The 18764-nt window shown below is 34.4% G+C and overlaps 4 protein-coding genes across 9 annotated transcripts in view; all 4 read right to left on the bottom strand.

Annotated features, from left to right (window-relative positions):
- Nucleotides 1-18764, bottom strand: part of LOC114181862 — an 83815-nt gene that overhangs the window by 15144 nt on the left and 49907 nt on the right. The window lies entirely within an intron of this gene.
- On the bottom strand, nt 44-4920 carry LOC114181854 (syntaxin-132-like). Of its 5 annotated transcripts, none has more exons than XM_028068461.1 (13): nt 4671-4907; nt 4013-4126; nt 3701-3757; nt 3578-3626; nt 2947-3035; nt 2771-2844; nt 2642-2684; nt 2498-2558; nt 2342-2367; nt 2176-2253; nt 1723-1803; nt 1573-1638; nt 63-509 (listed from the first exon to the last, which is right to left on the bottom strand). In XM_028068461.1, exons 2-13 carry the CDS (start codon nt 4067-4069, stop codon nt 345-347), a joined length of 846 nt encoding a protein of 281 aa, XP_027924262.1. In that variant the 5' UTR covers nt 4070-4126; nt 4671-4907; the 3' UTR covers nt 63-344. The 5 variants fall into 5 exon arrangements, with proteins under 5 accessions (XP_027924265.1, XP_027924266.1, XP_027924262.1 ...); XM_028068463.1 differs by lacking the exon at nt 63-509 and adding an exon at nt 521-614 and having other exon boundaries at nt 1568-1638; nt 4671-4919; XM_028068462.1 differs by lacking the exon at nt 63-509 and adding an exon at nt 1044-1239 and having other exon boundaries at nt 4671-4920.
- Nucleotides 5896-6641, bottom strand: LOC114181861 (ribosomal RNA-processing protein 7 homolog A-like). The gene is made up of 2 exons (XM_028068474.1): nt 6364-6641; nt 5896-6169 (listed from the first exon to the last, which is right to left on the bottom strand). The coding sequence occupies exons 1-2, from the start codon at nt 6481-6483 to the stop codon at nt 5936-5938; spliced, it is 354 nt and encodes a 117-aa protein (XP_027924275.1). The 5' UTR covers nt 6484-6641; the 3' UTR covers nt 5896-5935.
- Nucleotides 15841-17970, bottom strand: LOC114181859. 2 transcript variants are annotated; one of them, XM_028068472.1, is made up of 6 exons: nt 17822-17970; nt 17060-17115; nt 16844-16972; nt 16638-16772; nt 16306-16398; nt 15841-16201 (listed from the first exon to the last, which is right to left on the bottom strand). In XM_028068472.1, exons 3-6 carry the CDS (start codon nt 16953-16955, stop codon nt 16125-16127), a joined length of 417 nt encoding a protein of 138 aa, XP_027924273.1. In that variant the 5' UTR covers nt 16956-16972; nt 17060-17115; nt 17822-17970; the 3' UTR covers nt 15841-16124. The 2 variants fall into 2 exon arrangements, with proteins under 2 accessions (XP_027924273.1, XP_027924272.1); XM_028068471.1 differs by having other exon boundaries at nt 15841-16205.

Consider the following 18764-nt stretch of genomic DNA (forward strand, 5'->3'; position numbering starts at 1 on the left):
TTGAACAAGCACTAATGAGTGTCCTCTATGGATGTGCTTTCTTTCCAAGAAGAATATCAATGCAAGATTGCAACTAGACAGTGACAGAAAAATCATCTTTATAGAATAATACAAGGGAACAAAAACACCATGATAATGATAAACCTTTGAGGGCTACAAAGAATATGAATTTATATCTTGAGACACCACAATGAATGTATTCAGAAATCAGTCACACCACACAAAACAAACACACCTCGATCATACTAGATAAGAAGGCTTAGGAATTCTGCTCTAAGATGTTCTTCTGACACAAATGCATATGTTATGGACAAAAAAGGTACAGGGCCACACACTCAAGTGCACTAGCTACTCTTCCAAGGTTTGAGAACACCCACAACTATGATAGCTACTATTATCAACAGTATAACTATGGCAATGCACATCCATTTTCGTGAGTTCTTCTGCAGTTTCTTAGCATTTTGAAGTGCAGTTGTCCCTCTCTGGACATGATCGACTGCGTTGTTGACCTGAACAAGCCTCTCATTAACCAAAAATCAAACTATATATGCCCTGTGTTCCACATACACATGCATGCAAACACAAGATTAAGGGTGTGAGAGGCACAGAGTGAACTGTTAAAACAGATCTGTCCAATACTCTTAACCACAAAGGGATCTGTGTTGATAAATGAGTTTCTCACTTGTTTAATGTGAATCTTGAAGGAGTCTTTAAGGTTTAAAGCTTAGTTAATCAATCACACAGTTCTGGATTAATGGACTGTTTTAAGACAATCAAGAAGAATTAAAAGAGATAAGAGGAATCAAAACACACAATTTATACTGGTTCGATTCAAGGCGAATCTACATCCAGTCTTCTCCTAAGTAATACACTTAGGAGGATTCCACTAAACACAAAGGTTCCAAGAATTACAAGCACACCTATGTAATTCTAACCCCAAAACCCAAGAACTTGATTCAACAATCAAGAACTTCCCCTAGGAGCAATGCATCCACACAATTGCACCTAGGTCCACACTTCAACCACTGAAGCTACTGTAATCAAAGATACAGAAAACAAAACAAGAAACGAAAACACCTAAATTGTGCAGATTTGACTTGATGCTCCTTGAATCAAGCAAGATCCATCATGGTAGAATCAATCATCAATCATTCTTGGATCTGTCCTTGGGTTATTGCAGAATCTTCTGAAGCTCTTGTGTCTCTCAGATTGCTCTTTTCCAGATGCAGACTGCGTGATCTATCTCAAAAATTCCAAACCCAAAACAGATTACAAAACAGCTTTTATACAAAGGTTTTTGCTGTCACTAATTCAATTAGCTATTTACCTAATCGATTATCGTGAGTATATTTTCACTTACTTAGTACAATACTCACAGCTAATCCATTAGTTAAAGAACTAATCATATACAGAGTTACACAGCAAGCCTGAAATACAAATGATAAAGAAAAGCTAATTTCCTAGTGCATAACCTAACTGGACCAAGCTATGTTTTATCCTAGATCAGTAGACATCATCAAAAACTGTTCTTCATTTATGAATGAAAGGCTCCCCCTTCCAACATGAACAAACCTGACTTTCAATGTTATCTAGAATTTCTCCTTGAGCATCAACTAAGACTGCCATGTCAAGGTAAATCTGATAAATGGTAAAACAAAATTAGACAAGCTATTGTTACAGCTAGAATAAATATTTAAGACTGAGATCTTCGTGTAGGCAAACCTGGTGTAAATCAAGAAGTTTTTTCTCAATCTCTTTCACAGCATTATGTCTCTCTTGGATTTCTTCTACTGTGTTTACTACCTGCAAAATCCAGGTTTTCATTTGTTTTAATTCTCCACACAGGTGAGGCAAAATCATAACTACTATAATTTCAGATGTGTTACCAAAATAAAACAATTGAAATGTTTGACTACGCCCCTGAATAAAACTTATAGTCTTTGACCATGAGATAGAATGTGAAAACTCGCTTTACTGTATAAAGTGTTGATGTAAATAGAAAGATAATGAAGAAAATGTATGGATCATGAATTAATTTTCGACTCAGCCGTTTTTTCCAGGTATTAAACAAACCCGGTTTTTCCAAGAAAAGAGGATGACAGAAAAGATAACACAATGTGTTGAACTTTACAAAAGGAAAAGACAAATTCATGTGAAAAATCACAAACCAGGTACCTGTCCTCGGCCTGCTTCTAGAATTGCTCTCTGGAAGATTTGCTCACTGTTTCCAGTTTCTATCAGGTGATCAATTGTCTATCACAGTCAATGATGGCCAATTACAACAAAATTTATATGCAGTGAATATCTCATCTCAAATCACAAACTTATGAGTTAAGCTCACCTCATCATCTGGCCTAGTTCCAGTAACTGTAGATCAAATCAAGTAATCACAAAAGTGTCACAAAGTTAAGATAATTAAACACTTTCTAATATATAAGTTTAAAATAAAATAAAAAAACAATTGTACTAGTGTACCACAGGGATGAAATGTTCAAACCTGTTATCACTCTCCTCTCCACGACCTCACGATATTCATCTTGTATTCTTTGTCTAAGAGTCTGAACCACAACACATTGATGAGAAGACAGACATGAAGTTGGAAAAACAGCTTCTGGTGTTAGTTGTTAAAAACTAAATATACCTGGAACTCTGTCATGAGATCCTTGAACTTTTTAGCCAAGGCACTGTGGTTTCAAGGAGAAGTAAATAATTCAGTTTTCCGGGTCCTTTTTATCAAGTACAATTAGAAAGATGTCTACAACCTACTTACTTTGTCATATTCATTCTTGCTCTATCAATACCTGTTCCCTTCTCACAGCCAGGATTTTGTCTGTTGGATAGGTTCTGCAAAATACAATTCCTGAACAAATAATTTTCATAGTTGTCGGAAAATTTTACAATAAATTGAGATCTAATAAAACAATATTAAGCCAAATAGCTCAATACATCTCTGTTTATAGCCTCTATCTTTGTTTTGACACCATGAGCAATCTTTCCAACTTCATCAATATCTTTCTCCATCCTCTTCTTGATACCTGAAAATAATGTTATAGGTTTATTAGTCTTATAAACACTATTAAGTTTTGTTCGCATACATTGAAAGGAACAAAAGCAGTATATCAAAAAAATTAAATTTTAAGCATAAATATTATGCAATTTGCCATTGTTGCTAGAAAGGCATTTTACCATGTGTCTGTCTGGCTATAGCAGCCTGAAAAACCCAAGTTAATAAAATTTCAGCTCCAATACCAGAAAATCTTATTCCGAAACTCAAAATGGATGGTTCAACTAAAATATACCATTGCATCCTAACACAAGTTTAATGGCACAAGCTTTAGTAACAGATTTGATTCATTGTTGTAAAGAGTATCAAATTTTACTCACATTTAGTGTTAGTAACAAATGCAGTATACTAAAAAAATGTCATGTATCTAGCTATGACACTCCCAAGTTAATACATTGTCAGCACCTATACCAGAAAATCTTACAACTGAATTCAAAACGGATGATTTCAATTAAAAAACAAAACATTGCACTTGATGTAACCAAAAAAATAACATTGCATTGTGACACAAACCTTTCATGGCAGGTGCTTTTGTAACAGCTTTTGATTCCTCATTAGCTTCCTGGAAGATGTACTCTTAGTTTATAAATGAGATCTTGCTGCTGGAAAGTAACAAACAATAACGATAGTGGATACCTTTAGCTTTTGAAGTAGCACCGCCAGCTTATCGATCTGTTTATCAACCTCATGGATCTAATACCAAAACAAAGAATATCAGTACATGTAGGATATTAAACTGCACACTATTGAACAAACTACATGAAGAAAAAGTTGATTACGGAAACAGCAAAACTTATCAGTTCTATTATCCCCTTGGACAACAATATCTTTCAACTTCCAGCCTATTCTAAAATAATATCCGCACAACAAAAAATCCTACAAAGTAATAAATTTGCATCCTAAATAGTCAAATGATTTCAAATTTTAAAAAGCATGCACATTGTGTACCTGCTTATTAAAAGCTTCCATTCCCATATCAGAGTTGCTTCTGGGAACCTGTCCCATTTCAATGTCAGTTTCTCTAGAAGGCTGGCCATTACCAGCCCCACCAACAAATGAATCCTGCAAGAAAGAATGCAAATAACAATGATAATAGTAAAAGGAAAAACAAAACTATCCATAGACTTTGATCTTATAACACAACAACATTGTACTAAACATAACCCATGTCCAACTAATTAACAGTAACAAAACAAAACAAAAACACCAGAATCACTATCAGAATAAATCCAAAACCAACAATTATGCCACAGACAAAATAACCACCTGAAATCTAATTCGGGATTAACCATGATCTGTGTTAAAGTAAGACACCGCCTTTCAGAAAATTTCCACTACCCATATAGTGATTCAGCTAGGAACTAAATTTTACGGCTTAGAATATCAGAACACGATGATTCCTATTCGTACCCCAGTAGAATCCAAGTAAAAAATTTGGGCACCTCTTAATGTCGTTTTTCTTCAAATTAGATAAAATAAAATAAAACACAGTACGAATCTGACACTGAGATGGCAGAAAATTAGAACAGAAAAACAATAAGTTTAGCAACAGAACTACAAGACCCAGTGATCAAAATGGGATTTTGGAATCGAAAGAGGGAATTACAGATATCAACTAGTGAGAAGATCGTTCATCGTGAATTATCAAATCAAACTGTGAGAGAGAAGAAAATGTCCAAAGCAAACAGTTAAACGGCAACAATGGTTGTGTTTTGGCCGGCAAAACGACAGCGAAGCAATGTAGGGCAACCAACGAACTCTCTCGCAATGCTTTCTGCAATACTTCAAAACATGATCGCAGGGATTCTGAAAATTTGTTAAATCAAATAGGACAAAAAAATTTGAATTTAGATTGTTATATCAATGATTAAAATTTTCAATTATAATTCTTCTTAGTAATTTAACTCAAAGGAGTTTTCAGATACACTATTTATCTTATTAATAGATTCTAAATCACTCCTAGTCATGGGTGAAAAATATTCATCCTTATTGATTTTAGACAACAATGGTGAAAAATATTCATCCTTATTGATTTTAGACAACAATTTTACATCGAAAAAGTTTTTGTTTCCGTTATGTAATAGAACATGCATTGATTAGGCAATATAAACTTAATGTTTTGTTTCAAGAACAAATTCTAGAAAAAAAAAGTTTCTCATTTAATTCGTAATTCGTTCACAAATATTTTTTTATTTTGGACGCTAATTTATATGAAAAGAAAATTTTATTCTGTTTATGTTATTGAATATTGAATATATATATATATATATATATATATATATATATATATATATATATATTTGTGTGTGTGTGAGAGAAGAAAATTTAAGTCGTTCACAAATATTTTTCATTTTATTTAGGGCATGAAGAAAATATTCAATAAATTATTCATATCAAAAGAGAAAGCAATAAAATTAAATTACATTAAAGTTATTACATGATAAATAAGATAATTATGAGTATTGATAATTATGAGTATTATATATTTTATAATTACAAGTAAAAAATTCTTTTTTCTTTTGTTTTCACGTCTACTCCAAAGAGGAGTTGCATCCTTTACAAGTAAAAGATGATGTGACTCTCTTATGTAGTTTTTGAAATAGTGTATTTCTTTTATCAAAACATCATCACTTAGAAATTAAAGAGAAACAAAATAAATTTATAAGATTTATGGATCAAATTCCTCTACACTACCATATATAATAATGTCCATTTCTCAATTATTATAAGGATGTATATTTAAAAATATTTAAGATCACGATTTTCACAAGATAATTTTTTGTGAAAATTTTATATTTACAACACAATATTTTTGTATAGGATAGATTAGTGTAATTTGTTTGACATAAACAGAACAATTTTAGGTCACTTTCAAAAACAAATACATATTTTACCATTTCTCTGTGTTTCTCTCTTTTGAAATCGGTAGAAATCAAGACCAACTTCTTTATGTTTCTTTTTGGTCATTTTGTTCTCCATGGCTGCTTGAGCAACCGAACCCACTGCAATTCCAGTTTCAGAATCAGTAGTTTTCTTTCTACCTTTATGGTGTACAACAACTGTCCACCCCCCTTCAGCAGCAAGGGCTTCTTTTTCTTTTCTTTCCTGCAATCATAAATAAATCATTACATGTAAAACAAAAATAAAGACAAAACAATGTGGGATCATTCGTACGATATGAAAAATAAAAGCCTAAACATTTATGGAATTCAAAAACATGCTTATGAATCAGTGCTTAATATGACAAGTGTGTCTAATCATTCTGTTGCTATTGCATGCATGTTTGTCAAAACAATTACCTCTTCCAGTTTTTCTTCATGAGCAATTATAAAGTCATCAATTTGATGCTGCAATACTTCCAATCCTGGTCTGCTTTGATGATATTCCATGATCCATTCTGTAGTTTCAGAAGTCCCCATTCAGAAACTATTATTAGTAAATTGGTGACTGATAACTCCAGGTTAGTATTCCCTAATACTTCCTCTGAAAATCCTCTTCCTTATTATCCTCCTCCTTCCTATCCAAACCGTTTGAAACCAAAAACTAAAAAGATGGAGGAGTTAGACAAAGAAATCCTGAATACTTTCAAGAAAGTGGAGATAAACATCCTTTTGTTGGATGCTGTAAGACAAATTCCTAAATACGCCAAGTTTCTCAAAGAATTATGTACACATAAAAGGCGTATTATGGACAAAGAGGTAGTGAACATGGGAAGAAATGTCTCTAGCTTAATTAAGAAGCCTGCAGTCAGGATGCCGCAAAAGTGTAAGGATCCAAGTATGTTTTCTGTTCCCTGCATTATAGGAAGTACTAAATAAATAAATAAATAAAAATAAATAAAAATAAAAATAAAATAAATAAATAAAAACAGAATCAAAATAAAAGAAATACTAACCGTATTCCCCGACAACGGCGCCAAATTTGATATCGCTGTCGTTAGGCGATCAAATTACCACTACTTTAACAACTTCAGTATTGCCAGTTAGTAGTGAACAAAATAGTTAGGGTTAAGATAACCCTGAGTCGTCTCACAACGAATACGGAATTGATCTCAAATATTTGATTCTTAAAAATGCAATTAAAACTAGCAACTATAAAAATAGGGGAATTTTGATGTGCAAAGAAAATGACACGGAAGATTGTAAACACAATAATAGTAGATAGGTCAATTCCACTGCTTTTTCTAAATAAGATTCTTCATTGGTTATCTAGAGATTATTGTTAAATTAATTATTGTTGTTGTTTTACAAATCAATCAATGTAAAGACTCAATTCATTTGTTGGCATCTTCACTTTTAATCAAAGTACAGTCTCAATTAAAAGTGAGAATTGTTAGATTGTCCATAGTAAATTCAATCAAAGTACAGTCTCAATTAATTTTATTATGCCTAATCATGTCTATTCCTTTGTTTCTTTACCAAATAGAAAACTTAATTAATCAAAGTAAAGTCTTGACTAATTTTAGTTAAAGTAATTACCTCTAATCAAATTAAAGTCTCAATTATTGGCAAAAACTTATTTAATCAAATGAAAGTTTCTAAACAAAATCAAAGTAAAGTCTCAATTTAATTTAAAAACCTTTTAACTCATATAATTAGCATGTAGATTTAAAATCATTATTTTCTATTCGATTAAGAAGCAAAGGACATAGATAAACAAAAACCACAACAATAATCAAAATAACAAACACATAAATTCATCTAACCTCAGAATTCATTTAAGAAATTACAGTGGAATCAACCCTACAAGCTTAGCCCTCCATGGCTTTGATGGAATACATGATGAAATGAAGGAAAGAAAATAAAAGAAAAGAGAGGATGAGAGATGTGATGGATGACGGTGTCTGCCAAAACCAGAGAGTTCTCAGCGGTCTCAGCTGTGTAAGTTCTCCCCGCTTCTGCTCCCTTAAGCCTCTTTATATAGGCTTCCACTGGACTTTGGGCTTTATCTGTCAGTTGCTAAAATCTTTTATTTTTATTTCATTAATTAGCAACTTAATTCCTGCCCAATTTTCAATTCTGCCCCTCTCATTTAACCATATTTGCAGTTTTGACCAGAGTGGACTGCTGACTTTGACCAGTTGATCAGAGTTGACCAGTTGACCAATTTGACTGCCTTATCAGATGCTGACACGTGGCGCAGAGTACTCTCTCTCCAGAATTAGGGTTTCTGCCCCATGTTTCTTCCTTGGCTGCGCGGCTGACGGCGACTGCTGCCGTTTTCCGATGAGTGCGGTGGCTGCCATGGTTCGTTCTCACTCATGGTGGCATGGACAGCGCTGCAAGTTCGCTGGTGCGTCGTGGACGTGCCTGATTGAAGCTAAAATGGTGGCTTTGTATGGTGCTGTTGCTGTTGCGAAATCTGCTGGTGGTGGTGCGTGGAGCTACGATGGAGGCGAGAACGATGCAAGTGCGGTGGAACGTGCCTGGTTCAGGTGGTGTGCGGACGTCTCCGCTGCTGCCATGAGGATCTGTTCGAAGGTGGTGCTATGATGGCTGCAGAAGCTGCTGCCATGGTTGTGCGCGAGCTGACAATTGCAGGGACGGTGGAAGCTCGCGTGAAGATGGAAGCTGCGCGAATGGAGCGTGATTCTGGTTGCTGGTGCGCGAACGGTGGCGCTGCCATAGAGTGCGCGAGGTGCAGAGTGTTAGAATCAATTGACGAATTAATTCTATTAGTGACTCATTTGAAACATTATGATGGGCCCAATTGTGATTTAATAAAATATAGAGACTTATTGGTTATTATTATGGGAAGTGATAATAAAATAAAATAAAGATAAAGATAAAATAAAAACCAACTTGATGGACGTTGGTTTATAAAAGGAATTGGGGTTCTGTCTCTGGCCATAAGGTTCTTTTCACAGTAACCCATCAAGAACGTGTGAGAAGAGAAAGAAAGTCAAAGAGATAGATTGAGAAACGGTGATTGAAGAGCACACAAGATTACAAATTTGAAGAACGCATATTCACAGGATCTCTCATGGATCAAGGTTAGTGCTCTATTATGTTTTATCGAGTGAGAATCATAAATCTTAAAGATCCTCAATTAAGTTTTACATGTGGTATCAGAGCCAGGTTGTAGGATTTATGATTCTCCTATTATGTGATGTTTCTCTTTATGATGTTTTCTCCTAATTTAATTTTATGAACGATGATATTGCTATTAAAATATTGTATCCACTGCTGCCATTTATCAGTATGCGTGCTTTACTGTGTGTGCTTTACTGTAATGGTTTTTATCTTTTTTTTGGCATTGAATAAAAGAAAAGAAAAAAAAAAAAACCCTGTTACGTATGAAAGTGGCTGTTACGTGTGAAAGTGTTATCTTTCATTGATTGAAATGCTGTGTGAACGTGTACGAGTTGGTCTTTTACGTGGATTGCAAACCGCTTATTGCAAGCTTTCATGAGGTGTGCGGTTGTGAATTTAAAAGTGTTTTTGCACTTTTACGTTTTGAGTTTTGAAATCCTATTAAGTTAATTGAATTTGAGAGCAATATTTTTATTGGTTTATGTCACCAATAAAATTAATATTAATTATTTTATTTATATAAATAATTAATAATTTTATTTTAATTTGCAATAATATTTATGTTTGTTATTGTTAAATTAAAATTAATGAGTATGCTATATAAAATTTATAGCAATTAAATGTATGTGTATTTATTTATTTGAAATTAAGTATGATAAATTTTGTTAGTCACCAAAGTGCCAAAATTTTAATGTTTATATAATTTCAAATTATTAATGTTTTTTATTTTAATTACCCATAGTATGGATGCTAAATTATGAATAATTAAATTTATGGGTTAATTAAAATTCATTAATTATAAGACATTTAAGGATCGCCCAAAGGTTGATTAATTGTTCTCATAATTAATGAACATGATTGTAGATAATTTTGTATGCGTCACTAGTTTTATTTATATACCCAAAGGTAGTAGGTGATTCTAGTTGATGCATATTTTAATTATCAATAATGTTATAATATGATTAGCATCATTATGTTTATGTTTGTGTATTAGTGGATCTCCCAAAGGAGAACATTAGTATGCATAGAATGATTGTTTATATCTGAATCTGTTTTTACGTTTAGTTTTATGACTCAAAGCATTAATGTTAGGCATGTGTTAATTGCAGTCTCTGTTCCAGTATCTTTACACGCGCTTGCTTCGTCTGTTCCAGTCTTTAATGGGTTGAATTTCCCTGACTGGAGTGAGCAAGTCCAATTTCACTTAGGTGTGTTGGATCTTGATCTAGCTCTTCTAGTTGAAAAGCCGGCTGCTATCACGGATGCTAGTAGCAATGAAGAGAAAGCCCATTACAAAGCTTGGGTAAGATCAAACAGACTTAGCTTAATGTTTATGAGAATGAGCATAGCAAGTAATATAAAGTCAGCTCTTCCCAAAACTGATGACGCAAAAGAATTCATGAAATTTGTGGAAGAGCGCTCCCAAACTGCTGATAAGTCTCTCGCTGGGACACTGATGAGTACGTTGACCACTATGAAGTTTGACGGTTCGCGTACTATGCATGAGCATGTGATCGAGATGACAAATATCGCAACAAGACTTAAGTCTTTAGGAATGGCAGTGGATGAAGGTTTTCTCGTGCAGTTCATTCTGAACTCATTACCGTCTGAGTATGGTCCGTTCCAGATGAACTATAACACCATAAAAGACAAGTGGAATGTGCATGAATTGCACAGTATGCTAGTTCAGGAGGAGACCCGACTGAAGAACTTAGGAAGCCACTCTATTCAATATGTGAAGAATCAAGGAGCTGTTGGAAAGAAAGTTGCTAAGAAACATGGAAAGGGTAAAGGACCACTAAAGATTGACGAGTCCTCAACCAAAATCCAGAAGAAAAATGACAAATGTCATTTCTGCGGGAAGTCTGGACATTTCCAGAAGGACTGCATAAAGCGTAAGGCTTGGTTCGAAAAGAAAGGTGAGCATAATGCTTACGTATGTTTTGAATCAAACTTAACTGAAGTTCCCCATAATACGTGGTGGATTGATTCTGGATGTACGAGTCATGTTTCTAATGTGATGCAGGGATTTCTTACAACCCGAACCATAAACCCAAATGAGAAGTTTGTCTTCATGGGCAATAAAGAGAAAGTTCCAGTGGAAGCGGTCGGGACTTATCGTCTAATCCTCGACACTAGATATCACTTAGACCTTATGGATACTTTTTATGTACCTAGTATCACTAGGAATTTAATTTCTTTGTCTAAGCTTGATATTGCTGGATATTCTTTTAAGTTTGGGAATGGTTGTTTCAGTTTGTTTAAGCGTACTTTTATGATTGAATCTGGTACACTTTATGATGGTTTATATAAATTGAATTTGGATAATTTATATGCTGAAACTCTTATGACTGTGCATCACAATGTTGGCACTAAACGTAGTTTAGTGGATGAACGATCTGCTTACTTGTGGCATAAACGTTTGGGACATATTTCCAAAGAAAGAATGCAAAGATTAGTAAAGAATGAAATCCTTCCGGATTTAGATTTTACTGATCTGAATGTGTGTGTGGATTGTATTAAAGGCAAACAAACTAAACACACAAAGAAAGGAGCCACGAGAAGCACTCAGCTTCTTGAAATCATACACACCGATATATGTGGTCCGTTTGATGTAAATTCTTTCAATAAAGAGAAGTACTTCATCACCTTTATTGATGATTTTTCGCGTTATGGACATGTCTATCTACTGCATGAGAAATCTCAGTCAGTAAATGCCTTGGAAGTTTATATAAATGAAGTGGAAAGGCAATTAGACAGAAAGGTGAAAATCGTAAGGTCTGATAGAGGTGGTGAGTATTATGGAAGATATGATGAAAGTGGACAACACCCTGGTCCGTTTGCTAAGTTCCTTGAGAAACGTGGTATTTGTGCTCAATACACAATGCCAGGCACACCACAACAAAATGGTGTATCAGAAAGGCGTAATCGAACCTTAATGGATATGGTTAGGAGTATGTTAAGTAATTCATGTTTACCCGTATCATTGTGGATGTATGCTTTAAAGACTGCCATGTATTTGTTGAACAGGGTTCCTAGTAAAGCTGTTCAAAAGACTCCTTTTGAGTTATGGACGAATAGGAAACCCAGTTTGAGACACCTGCATGTTTGGGGTTGTCAGGCAGAAGTAAGAATATACAATCCGCAAGAAAAGAAACTGGATGAAAGAACAATCAGTGGATTTTTCATTGGTTATCCAGAAAAATCAAAGGGGTATATGTTTTACTGTCCTACCCATAGTACTAGAATCGTTGAAACTGGAAATGCTCGGTTCATTGAAAATGGTGAAACCAGTGGGAGTGAAGCTTCACGAAATGTGGAGATTAAGGAAGTTAGAGTACAAGTTCCTATAACTAGTACTTCTTTATCAAGAGTTGTTGTTCCACATGTTGTAGAAACTCACAACAATCAAGAAGAACAACAAATTAATGATCCCGAGGTTAACAATGAACCAATAGTAGAACAACCACAAGAAATAGTATTAAGAAGATCTCACAGAGATAGAAAGTCTGCTATTTCGAATGATTATGTGGTTTATCTACAAGAGTCAGAAAATGACTTAAGTATTGATAATGATCCAATTTCTTTTTCAGAAGCCATTAATGGTGATAATTCTGATAAGTGGTTAGATGCCATGAAAGATGAGCTTAAATCAATGGCACATAATGACGTATGGGACCTTGTGGAATTGCCAGAAGGATGCAAGAGAGTTGGGTGTAAATGGGTCTTTAAGACTAAGCGTGACTCTCAAGGCAATATTGAACGTTACAAGGCCTGTCTTGTTGCCAAAGGTTTTACTCAGAAAGATGGCATTGACTATAAGGAAACATTTTCGCCTGTTTCTAAGAAAAATTCTTTTAGAATTATCATGGCATTAGTAGCTCATTATGATCTTGAGTTGCATCAAATGGATGTTAAAACTGCTTTTCTGAATGGGGATTTAGAAGAGGATGTCTATATGGACCAACCGGTGGGGTTCGCTGAAGAAGGAAAGGAGCACATGGTGTGTAAACTTAAGAGATCGATATATGGACTTAAACAAGCTTCTCGGCAATGGTATCTTAAGTTCAATGATACTATTGTGTCCTTTGGATTTAAGGAAAACACCGTTGATCGGTGTATATATCTGAAGGTCAGTGGGAGTAAGTTTATATTTCTGATTCTGTATGTTGATGATATCTTGCTTGCGACTAATGATCTTGGTCTATTAAGTGAGACTAAGAGGTTTCTCTCTAATAACTTTGAAGTGAAAGATATGGGTGAGGCATACTATGTGATAGGAATAGAAATATTCCGTGACAGATCACAAGGATTGTTAGGTTTGTCTCAGAATGCATATATTAATAAAGTTTTAGAGAGATTCAGAATGGATAAATGTTCAGCATCTCCTGTTCCAATACAGAAAGGAGACAAGTTTAGTCTCATGCAATGTCCAAAGAATGATTTGGAACGGAAACAGATGAAAAATATCCCTTATGCATCTGTTGTTGGGAGTTTGATGTATGCTCAAACCTGTACGAGGCCAGATATTAGCTTTGCAGTTGGTATGCTTGGTAGATACCAAAGTAATCCAGGTCTGGAGCATTGGAAAGCTGCAAAGAAAGTTTTAAGATACCTACAAGGAACAAAGAATCACATGCTTACTTATAGAAAATCTGATCACCTTGAGGTGATAGGTTATACAGATTCAGACTTTGCCGGCTGTGTGGATACAAGAAAGTCTACATTTGGTTATTGTATCTTTTAGCCGGAGGAGCGATTTCATGGAAAAGTGCGAAGCAGTCTGTCATTGCTGCATCCACCATGGAAGCTGAATTTGTGGCATGCTTTGAGGCCACAGTTCAGGCTAATTGGTTGCGGAACTTTATTTCAGGACTTGGAGTAGTCGACAGTATTTCCAAGCCGCTGAAAATTTATTGTGATAATTCCGCAGCAGTCTTCTTTTCTAAAAACAACAAGTATTCTAAAGGTGCTAAACATATGGAATTGAAATACTTTGCCGTTAAAGAAGAAGTTCAGAAACGTAAAGTGTCAATAGAACATATTAGCACAGATCTTATGATTGCTGACCCTTTAACAAAAGGGTTACCGCCCAAATTGTATGCTGGTCATGTAAAGAATATGGGCATTATGTCTACTAGTGAATGTTAAATGTTGAATGTTAATGTTTTTTAATGTTTATGTGACACTTTGAGCTCCCTAATGTATAAATTTCTGAAATATGTGTTTTCTTCTTTATGTTTATGCATGCAAATTATGATGAAGAAAACAAATTATGTTATGTTATTGCTTTGTAGAATGACATTATGTTTGAACTCATTATGGACTTCTCGTTTTTAAGGTCATATTAAGGAGAAAGGGATGATATAGTAGTACATGGAAGGGATCATGTCGATCAAATGATGTGTGACTGCCATGACTCTTATTATTTCTGTATCTTTAATTATGAATAATGATGGAACCAATTTATGCAAGGTCTTTTATTGCGCATTATGTTTATGTATTAAATCACATAATGTTATGACATCGTATGAGTCAAGTGGGAGAATGTTAGAATTAATTGACGAATTAATTCTATTAGTGACTCATTTGAAATATTATGATGGGCCCAATTGTGATTTAATAAAATATAGAGACTTATTGGTTATTATTATAGGAAGTGATAATAAAATAAAATAAAGATAAAGATAAAATAAAAACCAACTTGATGGACGTTGGTTTATAAAAGGAATTAGGGTTCTGTCTCTGGCCATAAGGTTCTTTTCACAGTAACCCATCAAGAACGTGTGAGAAGAGAAAGAAAGTCAAAGAGATAGATTGAGAAACGGTGATTGAAGAGCACACAAGATTACAAATTTGAAGAACGCATATTCACAGGATCTCTCATGGATCAAGGTTAGTGCTCTATTATGTTTTATCGAGTGAGAATCATAAATCTTAAAGATCCTCAATTAAGTTTTACAAAGAGATGATGGAGGTGTGCTGGTCTCGCTGATGGTGGTCGGATCTTCGGCGAGTTGCGCTGCTGCGGTGGCTGCTGCTGTGCGAACGCAGAAGATGGTGTTCGTGGAGGTGCTGTGGCATGGTTGCGACAAAGCTCGCGGTGGTTGCTGATTCCGACGTGGTGGTGCGAAGCAGCTGCTGTAATGGTGGCGGCGACTGTGTGGAGGAAGATGGTGGTGTCGTCGCTGCTGCAGATTGGTGGTGGCCGGCGAGGAGATGGCGGCGGCGGTTGCCATGGTGATGGAAGGAGAGGAGAAAATTAGGGTTAGGGTTTTGGGAGATGAAGATGATGACGTGGCAGCCTTCCATTGGACAGCTTGTTAGTGCAAGGATTGTTGCCACGTGGCTTGCTTTGGTTGGCTAATTTTAAGAGGTGGGGATTGCCACATGGCATGATCTGGTTGAGTGGAGTTTAAGTGGTAGGAGGGGTGCAACTTAGTGAAAACTGGGAGTGCAGAACAGGGTTTTTGGTGGTCCACTTTAGAAGGAGTGTGCAAATAAAATCTGGGGGTGCATTTAGCTCCTGATTTATTCTTTTCCAGAATTTCTTGATTTTGGACTTATTTTGTAACTTTGAATATTTCAAAATCACACTATTAATTGACCAAAAATAAATTCCAGCTGCATTAACAAACGTTAGAATATCCAATAATATTTTATGCAACTAAAATCAATTTTTACACCACTTTTACCAAACTTACTCAATAAATCCAATAATCACAAATCCTAATTAAATCAATCTTTTAGCACAGAAAATTCAATTAAATCCCCAAATTTAAATATTAAATGAGGGCAAAAATTTGAACTCATCAGTGACAAATATGGACAGAATTCAAAGGTGCAGTACAATCCATTCTGTCAACAGATTGAAAGAAAGATATCTCTAAATGTTTAAACATGTTATGGATGTCTAATGTTTTGGAGTTTTAAATCAATCAAAAAGAAATGCGCTTAATATTAACAATTCATACTTTTCATTCCTTTTGAGCAGTCATCATCCACGGAGGAAATAGTATAAACTTCCTTCAGATTGTTGTACCATTCTCCTTTATCCTGGGAATTTCTATCCTCCTTTTTTCTTTTTTTCTTATCTTTCTTTGACCTACCTACATCATAAAAATTGTCATGAGGGAAACCAATGCATAAATTCAAATATTACATTCCAAAATGACAAAACGAATTAAACTAGAAAATGTGTTTTCTTACAGGGTTTGGTAACTGCTCCAGTATCCAAATCTCTATGACCACCAAAGTCTTGTATCTCCTCAGCACTAGAATGACAATTATCTACTACTTCATCTGTAACCATTTAACCAAATATGTTGAACATGATCAGGATGACATAGTTAAAGTATTTTTTTATAAAAAGATGTCTATACCAAATGCCAGAACAGGGAGAAATAATGCCACCAAATGAAAATTAACACAATATATAGTACTACAATAGTATGAGCAATTGTTCTACAACAATTGAAAATAAAATATATTCTAGTTTAAACTCTGACACTAGCCTACACTCCATATAACTTCTAACTCACCGCTTTGCTCTTCCAAATCAACTTCTTCACCCTTCGGTTTTCGTTTCCTAACTAGACTTTTGTCCTTGTTCTTCCTTTTTTTGTTGACAGAAGCCTTCTCCTTCTTTGTGTCACTAACATGTATTTCATTATCCACTGAAACAAACACTTTACATCAGACACAGCCAAACAAAAGGGTGATGATTATGAAAACAAAGCACTGTTACCTTCAACGTCCTCCACAGTAGCTTGTATCTCTACTTCATCATTTTGTTCCCTGTTCCTTTTCTTCTTCTTTTCCCCAGTATGCAGATCTCTTTTAGCCTTCTTTACCTTCATTGTACCAAATACTCAACCTGTGAGTGAACAAAAAATATTATGGTTAATCCGCAAACTACGAATCAAGTATACACAATGCATAAGAAGCATTCACAAGGACGAACCTGGAAGGACCAACTAAACAATGACAGAGCCTACAGATGCAAAGGAGGACGAAGCTCTGCAAGAAGAAAACGAAAACTGATTTAACAAATTAACTCAAAAGCAGAACAAATTGCTAGAATCTCAAAACCACATCTCAACGCATGAAGTAAATGCAGATCTAGGAATTGTGCCATGCAACAGCGCTATAGTCGCTGCTTAAATCAAAGCCTACAAATAACTTGTGCTCATTTATCCCAGTATCTCAACACACTCAAAATTAAACGTAGCATCACATTTTCTTTCTCCATAACATCCAAAAACAGTTCAATCTCGTTAGACAGTTAAAACCACTGAATTGGGTGGATTGACAAATAGAATACCCTAAACGCATATCCGCACGCATCATCAACAGACCCAACAAAAAAAAAATTAAGCTAAAAATAAAACAAAACCCCGATTCTCTGTTTCTTGATGAGAATAAAAGAACAAATACCATAAAATGTACACAAGCCTCAACACAACATTTCTCTTGAACACAATAGCCGACTCATTCATTTAAAATCACAATGACAATGCATGGCGAAGAGAACCCCAAAGACAACGAGGATTAAGAGCACAAGAATAGGTCTTGATTAAAACAATGATATTAATTCAAATAACAAGAATAGGGATTGAGCATAAACAATAGACAACGGTGAGTAAAACCAAAACAAAGAGACTCTAATCGTTTATAGAGTAGCATTACATTCAATTCAAATAGTGAATAGATAGAGAGAAAGAACCTTGACAAAAGGGGGAATTGCACGAGCTCGTGCCACTGCCACGGCGGCGGAAGAGTAAAACTGCTTTGTGAAGTGAATGGAGAGAAACCGAATGAGAAATGGGTCCTCACACACACACACGTGTGAGTATTTTTTTTCTTCTTTTTACTTAAATTTAAAATTTTAGTGAGAATTTAAATTAGTTTCTTTATCAAATTTTAGTCTGGCCATCTTATAAATGTATGAATCTAATTTTTTTATTTATAAATTATTAAATTTATTTAATATATCAAATATATTTTTCAATTAATATTAAAAATGAAAATGGTCGAAGTATAAATATATCATGACGTTTAAAACGTGACATAAATATAATAAATTTTGATTAAAAAATTAAGTTAAGCAACAGAAAACCTATTTAACCAAGTTGCACTTCTAAATCCTTCATATTTGTTTTTATAGGGTTCATCGTATATCTAATATAATAATAGATATGTTGAGAAATCTAATATTGTAAAGAAAAAGGAAAAAAGAAAGTGGAGATTATGATATGGAGAATTCCAATATTTTTTGTTTATGAAGATAGTTCGTTGCCATTTCAAGATTTGGCTTTAGACCAAAGATAAATAATGTCTAAAAAAAATTATTTACAATAAAGTGAAATATAAGAAAATAAAAACAAAGTAGATTACATGAATAGAAATTTAATTCAAATTAAAATATGTTTTTTTCTTTTTTATTTTAAATATTTACCCTAGAAGTCAATGGTGAATTGATGATACAAGTATATGAGTTTTTTATTTACATAATAGTTATAGAAGATACACCATTATTAATTAATATATATTATTTCAAATAATTCTTTTATACTTAAGAAGAGAAACCCTAACCTGCCTTAATCCAGAAACTCAAAGGAGAAAGTGGGAAGGCAAAATCTGAGAAAGACACCAATAAATAAACAAAT

The sequence above is a fragment of the Vigna unguiculata genome, chromosome 4 (genome assembly GCF_004118075.2).
Source record: "Vigna unguiculata cultivar IT97K-499-35 chromosome 4, ASM411807v1, whole genome shotgun sequence".
NCBI lineage: Eukaryota > Viridiplantae > Streptophyta > Magnoliopsida > Fabales > Fabaceae > Vigna > Vigna unguiculata.